This window comes from Carya illinoinensis, chromosome 5, assembly GCF_018687715.1.
Source record: "Carya illinoinensis cultivar Pawnee chromosome 5, C.illinoinensisPawnee_v1, whole genome shotgun sequence".
Classification (NCBI taxonomy): domain Eukaryota; kingdom Viridiplantae; phylum Streptophyta; class Magnoliopsida; order Fagales; family Juglandaceae; genus Carya; species Carya illinoinensis.
This window is the reverse complement of record NC_056756.1, coordinates 25,816,909-25,827,415: the sequence shown is the minus strand read 5'-3', so window position 1 is coordinate 25,827,415 and position 10,507 is coordinate 25,816,909. Positions and strand designations below refer to the sequence as shown.

The window sequence follows — 10,507 nt, the reverse complement described above, 5'->3', positions numbered from 1 at the left end:
ACTTGCCCAAAGAAAATAATCAAATGATTTTCTAACATCCAATTAAGGATATAATCAAATATTCTTCCAAAAATATGGAAGAATATTTGAGGCGCTGTAAAGTAAATCATATCATTTGGGAATCAATCATTTGGTTCAACCATGTTTGGTTGAACGTGTTGGCTGATTGGGTTGGCTTGCTTGTTTCGATTGTAGCTTGGTTTGTTCCTCTTTCTCTTTTTCTGAGTTTTCATTCTTTGAATATGAAAGTCAGTTTGTAATGTAATTTTTGTGTTTATATGTTTGGAGTTTTATTATGAATATTGAGTTTTATATGTAAAAGAAGGGTGTATAGGGATTTTGTATTTCTGGCTTTTGTTGTGACTTTTTATTTTTTGCTAAATGCTTATGAGTCAGAAGGATTGAGATGGTTCTGAATTGGCTAAATCAATAGAAGTTTTTTGCTATCGGGGGGTTAATGTTGTTTTGGCAGGCATTAGTATGCCAAATGTATATTGAAGAATTTCCAGTGAAACAATATTTTAATTATTTGGCTTTTCAAATTTCTTAAAAACGATTTGGCATGCATAAATGATAAATGGATAATTTTTGGGTTCATAATGATACAAGTTGTGTACTGTTATACTACACTAGATTGCTGACGTTTTGTTGGTTAGAACCAAATTATAAAGATCAAAATGACTGCTAGGCTTATCTAGAAATTGGGAATACATGCACGCAAGAGGGGTTTTAAAAGATTTTATTAGGATAACATGACTACTTAAGACTCACCTCATCCAGGAACTGGGAATACACGCAGAAGGGAAAGAAATTAAAATGGGTCAAGATGCCTTGCACGTGGTGGTTCCGTTAAGTTGCATATGTCCCTTTCTAGTTTCAGCTTCTGTAGTAGTGTAATTTCTCCTTGAATTTTGTTTGTCTTTTTTAAATGATTTATACTAGAAGCTGAAACTAGAAGGCTGAAGTCAGAAACCGCCAATACTTTTGATCTTGTACAATACAACTGAAACTAGCAAGCCAAACCAATCTGAATTCTATTGATTGGGTCCCTAGCTTCAATCAGAAGTAAGGCTAGTTCAGCCCTTGTTTTACAATCTTCTTGTTCTGTCTGGTTTTTCATGACTTTCCCCCCTTAATGAAATGGCCGAAAACTTGTCTTAATGCAAATTTCCTTGAAGCATCATTTGTTCACAGCCCTTGTGGTTTTAAGGAAATGGAATGTATGAACCATGTATGAAAAAGGGTGCCTTTCGCTCTTATTTATATTTTTCTTATTCAAGAAAAAAAAAAAAAAAAAAGCATGAAAAAGGAAATTTCTTGACGTGGACTGAAATCTAGTGATGAACGGAACTTTTGCTCTTGGATTTTTCTATTATTGCTTTTGTTTAATCGAGACAACTTGATTTCGTAAAGCATTTATCTATGTTTCAGGTTGGTGAGATAATTAGTACATTTGAGAAGGAGGAGGAGTTCTATTTGAAAGCTAAGATCTTTTCGATCATTCATCGTAGAATATGAGCTGTGAAGTTATGGGTTGGCAGTAATATGTGCCTTTAAGATTTACATATGACGATTTTCAATACGTGCATTTATACTTAAATGTAGGCCCTGATTGCATAATTTGCATGAGAGTCTGAAATGACAGATCAATAGCATAGGTGGTCTACTTCTAGAGGGTTCAATCTGAAATGCTCATGTTTTTGGTTGAATGTCATTGGATTCCCATAATTCTCTTTCTTCTGTCCTGAAATGATTGAATCGATGAAACATCAATTCCTGTAGTAGACATGCAGAAAACTCTATTCTGATTAGCAAAAAGAATCTGTTGCATGGAATGTTCTTCGCATTTTTAAAAAAAATAAATGAGTTTCTATAAATATATGCTTAACTTGCTCAAGTTTCAGGGAAAGTAGTAGGGCTGAAACCGAGTATGAATTAAAGCCAGCTGTTGAAAAATGGAACTCCTTTCTTCTTCTGTAGTTGACTAAATGTAATCTGTGTTTAGGTTTGAAGCTCATCACTGTGGACTGTTCTTTTGCTGAGAGGCACCATGCGGAATTGTATGCGAATCCCTTTTTCAATGGGTTGGTTGAATACATCATTTATGGTCCTGTTGTTAGTATGGTTTGGGAGGGCAAGAATGTCGTGACAACTAGTCGAAAGATTATTGGAGCTAGAAATCGTTCCGATTCTGCCCTCGTAACCATCCGTGGTGACTTTGCCTATGAAATTGGGAGGTAATTTCATCTTCCTTTAACTGAAAACTTTTCAAAATACCAAGGTTTGTTCTTTCTCTTGCGAAATTTGGTGGTCTTAAATTATATCCTGTATACAAGTTGTTGACAAAGAATGGTCATCTCATGTAGGCATTGATGGTCTTAAAGTACCGTTTTGTTTCAGCATATGTTCACTTGGCTTCTACTTATCAAGAAAAAAATTCACACATAACTTGTTTCTGAGGTTCACAAAATTTCGCAACGTAGGTTGTGATCATGCAAATGTGTTCAATACCCTGTAATCTTTTATTCTGGTTGCAAATAATATATATATATTTTTTATAATTTTCTTTTACGGATCACAAAAGATTATGGTCCCTGCAAATAATTATATTCTTTGTATTCCTCTTTCTTAAGAACATCTTCCAGAGGAAATTTTTGAAGCTAGGAAAATTAATGCAGAATTGACAAGAAAATTTTGAGTAATCCTGCAATATGCTTGGATTAGTCATTACAAAGCATTGGAAAACGTCTAATGCAAAGTTACTTTATGCAGGAACGTTATTCATGGAAGTGATTCGGTTGAGAGTGGGAGGAAAGAAATTGCTCTGTGGTTCCCTGAAGGCCCTGTTAGCTGGGAGAGCAGTCTTCACCCTTGGATCTACGAGTGAATGCTTGATACCCAACAAGTAACAGCATTTATATTAAAGACTACTGTTTTGATAAGCATGTTTGTGAAATTTTGACTTAACTTGGTTAGGTATGCTTCCTTGGAACTTTACTTTATACATGCTTATTAAATCAACATAAAGTAGTTTAAGTTATATGATTATGGGCTTGCATGAGCTGCACAGATTTGATTTTTTTTTGTTTTCTAAATGGTCTGCTTCTGATGACCATTGCAATGGAACCCCTTTTAATTTCTACATTAGTAGGAATTGTTTGCTTGATATCTCTCCTCAAAGTTTTCCATGTATGTGTGATACGAACTAGATGAAAGTTGTCGACATTGGACATGAACCAAATTAGTGGTCTTTGATGTGATATGATGGTCATGCATTCATGTTGGTTTTGGAATGTATTGGAGTGGTGGACGCGTACTTCAGTCGGTCTCTTCTGCCAATTCAGAAGCATACTTGTGGGAATGTTGGGTCAAGTTTGTTCACCTGCTATACTTCACCACAAAGTTTCTAGTCTAAATCACTATTTGAGTTTGTATTTCCTGCGTTGGCCAAAGGGGTGAGCATGCAAACCTGTTGGAAAAAAGAGTTTTTTACTTGTTTAAATGTTATTCATAATACCATGTAATTATTAACCTTCCAAAGTTCCGTCATCCATTATTGATGTTTTGTCAAAAACCATGATCAGATTATTCTTTATTTTCAGCTAACCTTCAGTCATTTAATACTACAACAAAAATGATAACATATGATGATGGTCAAAGGTTTTTGAGTATCATTATCTCTTTCAAAATAAGTAATGTTATTCATCTTGAACGTGTCATCTTTGTACCAACTAACAAAATATTTCAAATGAATTTCCATTTGAACGCTCGACAAGAAAATTCAAAAATTCATTTAAAATATTGACATTTGCTGATAGGGATTTCTAATACTCTAAGTGGGTGCTCTTAATAAAATGGCTCTATGAAACCTGTTCCACTTTCGTGCAGGATGCCAATACTAACGTGGAAGATGCAGTAGACACGAAAATCGATGGTTTTGAGGCAATCTATGATATTTCAGAAAAAGATAAGAAACCTTTAGAACATGTGATTACTAGTGCAACGGGCAATTTCCTGGTGTAACTCGATACAAGAAAATGGAAATGCCAATGCTGTTGGTTTGCTGGCAGAGAGCATTGAAGTGACTTTGTGCCACTATGGTGATGATTGTGGGGATGATCCTTCCACAAAGTTCAGTACCATGTCAAGTAGCCTATTCAAGATGATGCATAGTTGCTAAAAGGGGTACATAAAAGTATGTGTGAACCATGGCAAATTTTTTGGATTCAATATATTTATCTGCTAATATTGTTTACCATAGATAGCTATTTTAAATATGATGCATACACATTCTCTCTACCACAAACTAGACCACGAGTGGTTTAACGTTCCTACTTTAAATGGTCTTTTTCAGACGTCGCTTGCTAGATAAAAAGAGAATCTTTCATGACCAGTACTTTGAACTAACACCAGGGACATTCTATGGAATTTTGAAGGTGATATGTTTTTCTGATTTAGTGATGAACGGAACTTCTGCAATCTAGATTTTTCTATTGTTGCTTTCTCTTTCCTAGAATGTAGTGAGGGGTTTTCTTTTTTAAACACAAGTGTACATGGATTCGCCTAAAAATTTGCTTCTAATAAATTACTTCTTACTTATCCAATAAAAAAAAAAAAATATTTCAAAAAAGAAGAATCAACTTTATTTAATGATCATAACATTCTGAATGTGGGATTATCTATTCAATCTGTTTTGCAAATCATATAGGTTGGATTCTTTAGTTTTGTGTCATATATGCCAACTGTTTTTATCATGTTTTGGCTCTTGCATGAATATAAATTTGAGGGAGTTATTGCTCCAAATAATTGCCTGGTCATTTAACTGTCTACAATTTAGGAATTCATTTTTATGTTTGAACTATATTCAGGTTGCACTTCACTTTTGGGGTACCACTACAACAAAAAACATTTTTTGGGACGAAATTACTTTGGGACGAATTGGAAATCGTCCCAAAAAGTGGAATTTTGGAACGAAATTTGAATTTCGTTCCAAAATGACGACAGTTATGCCAGACCGTTCGAACGCGTTCGAACGGTATTCTTAGGGACGAAACTTTTTGTCCCAAATAAGTTAACCGTTCGACCGTTAATGATTAACCCTTCGAACGTTTAATTTTTACCGTTTGAACGTAATATTGGCGCGATAGGCAAAAATATTTTGGAGGGAAATAGATAAACCGTTTGAACGGTTAATATTAACCGTTCGAATGATGCATATTCACCGTTCAAACGTTATTTGAATCGGTCGAACGGTGACAGAGTTTTAATTTTTTAAGTTTTTTGCCAAATTATATTTAGATTAACTAGTAATTATAAAAAATTGGTTAATTAAATAATATGAATAATCTAAATTAAGAATTAGTTTAGAAAATATAAAACAATACTATTTCATATAACTTAAATACTGAATTTACAAAACACAAAATATTGTCCATACAAAAAACAGGAAATAAATAAATAAAATTTATCATAAAGTAATTAAGACCCCAAGTCTTTGCACACTTCCTCGACTGCAGCTATACGTTCCTCTATTTGTGTCAGTCGAGTACTGATGGTGACCTGAGTCGCAGACATGGCAGCAAACTCTGTACGAAGCTCAGACACAGCAGAATGGATCTCCATACGCACTGCATCGATCACTGCTGATGTTTGCTCGCTGATCGCTGCACGCACTATGTCAGCCATCTCCTCACGAGTAACACTGTGGACTGATGCCTCGGCCCGTGTAGATGTCTCTGTAGCTGCAGATGAGACTCCACGATCTCCCGACTGTGCATCTCCGTGAGGATCAACTGGTTCTGGAACATGTGCACGAAAACGCAGTCTCGAGTGTCCCATGCTGCGTGAGAGGGTGGTGCTGTTTATTGGTCCCATCGGCTCCCGTTTATGCTCAGCAACATCTGGCACAACACCAGCACATAGTAGATATCGGGTGATCAGGACTCCAAATGGTAGTATATCCATCGAAATGTACCGAGATTCTGATCGAATCCTATCGAATATATACCCCACCAAGTCGATAGGAATGCCACGAGCGACCCGTATCATAAATTTCGTCCGATCAATGCCAACTTCTGTCTTGTGCTGCCGAGGGTCAATGTTATTGGCAATTATCAAATTTAATATCTTAAAGAAAGAAGATAAATATGCCTGTTTGATGCTCTTCGTCCCGTCATACGGTGGAGCATCTGGACCGACAACCAAATCCCTCACCTCGTGATCAGCAAGGGTATCGACCTCATCAGTATAAACTGATGCCTCCTCCTCAGCTGTCTCCGCCTCAACTGAAGGATCAGACTCTCTAGGCACCACATTCGGATATGCATCTGGCAGCCTAGGAATACCGAGATGCTCAGCAAGTCCATCTCGTGAAAATACAACGGGTACTCCTCGGACAGTAATACTGTAGGCCCCAGAATCATCTGCGCTGGCACTGCCGAGTTCTCTATAGAACTCAGCAACAATGTCAATGTAGGAGACTGGCTCCCATGCTTCCTCCCGTTCATCCAAGATAGGTCCCCAACCACGATCACTGAATATTGAGGGCAATGAATGACCCTCCCAGAGAAGACTCTAGAAATCAGAAATCTTCACTGGTCGCTCCAGTGAAACTGTCCTCTCCTGAACTGGACCACTTCTACTCTCACCAAGAATGCGTCACTTACGTGCCGGTCTAGAAGTAGACATTATAATCAACCTGAAATTTATAATTACAAACTAGATATATAACATTAACAAGAAAAATACAATAAAGAACTATTTACAGTAGTTTGAAACAAACAGCAATTTAATAATATTTGATATTCTGAACAACATTATCAACAATAAATATATTTCTCAATATCAATACTAATAATATAAATATAATATTAAAAAACATTCGAACATTTACTGTAACGGTCGAACGGTTACAGACAAACCGTTCGACCGTTAAGTTAGATCGTTCGAACGTTTACTGTAACGGTCGAACAGTTACAGACAAACCGTTCGACCGTTAAGTTAGATCGTTCGAACGTTTACTGTAACGGTCGAACGGTTTGTCTGTAACCGTTCGACCGTTAAGTTAGATCGTTCGAACGCTACGCATAGTGTTCGAACAATCTTCATGTCGATCGGGATTCCAGGCCGAGTCGACTCGGCCATTGAAATCCATGGAATCCTTCGATTCCCTGGATTTTACACCAAAATAAATGCAATAGAAACCTAAATAAATGTTCCTAACATGGATTTATGCAAATCTACCGATTATTTTGATGTATAAATCGGTTTACCCTAACTTAAACAATTAATCTATCAAAAACCTAAATCTAAACGGTAAAATGCTTTAAAAATGAAAAATACCGGTAGTTAGAGGTAGGGGCTTCGAGTGGGCACTGTTGACGGCGGCGAAGACGGCGTTCAAAGGCGGAGATCGACGTTTTGGAGGCTTAGAACGGAGGAAATGGAGACGTAATGTTCCGTGAAAGTGACGTCGGGGGCTTATATATGCAGTTCCGTTCGAACGGTAAGTTAATACCGTTCGAACGTATTAACTGAATATTAATATCCATCCCTAATTAATCGGTTTTCATGATAATAAATAATATTTAAATGCAATATTCGGTATTAATTATATTAAATATAATAATTAATTCAATTATAATATATTTTAATTGTTAAATATATTAAATGCAATATATTTAATGCACTTATATATTATTAAACACTATGTATTATATATATAATTTTTTATATATATAGTATATATTATATTATATTTAATTAAAATATATTATACTATTGAATATTATATGGTATATAGTATAAGTTATATTATATAGTATAATTAATATAATATAGACTACTATATACATGAAGCTATGTTCATGTATTTATATAACATATATATTATATGTGATATTAACTAGTATCACATATATATACTAGTATAGATGACACTATATATATTAATAGTAGATATTCTATTATTAAATATCTACTATTAATATTATAGTACTAAACATTATATATATATATATGCATGTGATACATATAACCCTATGCTATGATACCATATATATGTTATATATAATAGGTTAATATATGTACTTGACTATAATATTAGATGTAATATGATATTTTATACTATATATGTTACTAAACTATATAATATATGTTTGATTATATATTATATAGTTATATTACTATGGCTCTAAACTATAGTACATTTAGAAATTATTATATTTAAAGGTATAGTGCAAAAAAAATACAATAAGCAACAATATAACTTAAACGTTTGAACGGTTTAGTATTGGCGTTCAAACGTTTAAGAATACGTTCGAACGTATATATGAACGTTCGAACATTAAATTAGGGGGGGAAATGTTTCCCGCTAATCGATTTGACGTTTGAACGGTCTAATATAACCGTTCCAACGTTTAATAAAAACGTTCGAACGTATATTTTCACGTTCGAACGTTAAATTAGCGGGAGAAATTTTTCCCGCTTGTCGATTTGAAGTTCGAACGTTCATTAAACGAACATTCGAACGTAAATGTTCTACATTTACACGACAGAACCTCACAATCTCGCACTCGTTCCAGTCGACCGAGCATCACTCCCACGCTCATTTTGTTCCAACCAACGCCATTATTCTTCAATATAGCCCTCAAATATTACTAACTCCTATCAATCTCTTATATTTTCGGATTAAGAGGTTGTTTTTACCGTTTGGTGGATTTTCCGCTTTATCTCTCCAAATCAGATATTCTCCTTAAATTTGACCTCATTTTAGTTTTTATATAAGTGTTTTCGTTTGCTTACATGAGTTCGTCATATAGTTTGCTATCTTTTGATGTAATATGGACTGTAAATTTTGGGGTTTTTGGAGGTTGAAGACGAGTGATTTCTGGAAGTAATCCGTTCGAACGGTATTCGTGTTCCGTTCGAACATAATATATTAGATCGAACGGTGACGAGCACCGTTTGAACGATTTCTTGGGCAGTGTTAAAATAATTAACATTTTAAATGCAGGAGTGTAATTAAAAATTAATTATTTATAATCTACATTTAATAATACTTAAATACTTAAAAGATTCAAATAATCAAATGAGAATGAATTAAATTACAAATCATCCAAAATTTGTTACAAAACTTAATTATTTATGATGTTGAATTATTTGTTTGATACATGTTAAATATTGACATATCTTATATTGCTTGTTCATCAATATTAGCCTTAGACCCGTTCGAGAGTTATCAATCCGCCTTAATTGAAAGATTGATAACTCTTGAATTGTCCAGAGTGGACAGTTTGGAATTGTAAGATCATTCTCGCAAACTATCGATCTATATCTGTTATACGTCCAGCATTAAGATTTTGGCAGATTTATCCCTTGTTCTCCGGATATGCAGTTTCGGTGATGTTGTATTGACGATGGATAAGTCGGTGCACACAACCAGACGAGCATATTTGGAGAACTATGGGGAGATGCTGCCGAAATTTTGTTAGGCACGACAGATTATAGAGGATAGGTTTGCGACTATGATCTTACAATTTCGAATGGGATAGGACCAACTACCCGGTGTAAGGTGGCATACTCCTTGATTGATACATGATACATGCTTGTTTGTTGATGCACACGTGATTGTTTATAATGAAGATAGTCAGCATGGATAAGAGTTGGATGCGAGTTAGCGATCGTTTGGGTCAGAATTACAATGTATATGCTGAGGGTGTTAAGAAATTCTTAGAGTTTGCATTGGGTACATGTGATAGTGATGGACGTATTAGATGCCCATGTAAAGAATGTAGGAATTTGCGCTCTCATAAGATAGACTTGGTGAGAGAGCATCTGTTTGTAAAAGGTATTGACAAGGGTTATACTGATTGGGTCTTACACGGGAAACCATATCCAACTTCATTCGATGCTCCACATGAAGAAGAAGCTATCGATGAAGATGTACAACCAGATGTTGTTGGAGATGAGTATGATGAGGATATGGAAGAAATGTTAGGTGACATCGGTGCGGGAATGTTTATGAATGAAGGTGGCACGGACACATCAAGTTCAAATGATGGGGGTCATAATACTTTTGCACGATTGTGGAATGAGTCACAACGTGAGCTATATCCAGGATGCAGAAGACACAGTAAGTTGTCATTTACCGTAAGACTGCTACACATAAAATCAATGTGCCGATTATCAATTAAGGCTGTCAATATGTTACTCGAGTTGTTTAAGGAGGCACTGCCATCAGATAATACACTTCCTCGTAACTTCTATGAAGCAAAAAAATTGAAACGAGGACTTGGATTTGATTACAACGTAATACATGCATGTAAGAATGACTGCATATTATTTTGGCAAGAGAATGAGCAGTTGAACGAATGTCCCATATGCCACGAGTCAAGATGGACATCTGACAAACAAAATGTGCCGCAAAAGGTAGTACGCCACTTTCCATTGACACCTAGATTACAACGATTATATATGTCACGTGCAACAGCTGCAGACATGATATGGC

At 35.3% G+C, this 10,507-nt stretch overlaps 1 protein-coding gene across 1 annotated transcript; it reads left to right on the top strand.

The window, feature by feature from the left end:
• The first annotated feature begins 1,422 nt into the window (after positions 1 to 1,422).
• LOC122310228 (nucleoside diphosphate kinase B-like) lies at positions 1,423 to 2,904 on the top strand. The gene is made up of 3 exons (XM_043124110.1): positions 1,423 to 1,481; positions 2,004 to 2,237; positions 2,773 to 2,904. The coding sequence occupies exons 1-3, from the start codon at positions 1,423 to 1,425 to the stop codon at positions 2,885 to 2,887; spliced, it is 408 nt and encodes a 135-aa protein (XP_042980044.1). The 3' UTR covers positions 2,888 to 2,904.
• The last annotated feature ends 7,603 nt before the right edge of the window (positions 2,905 to 10,507 follow it).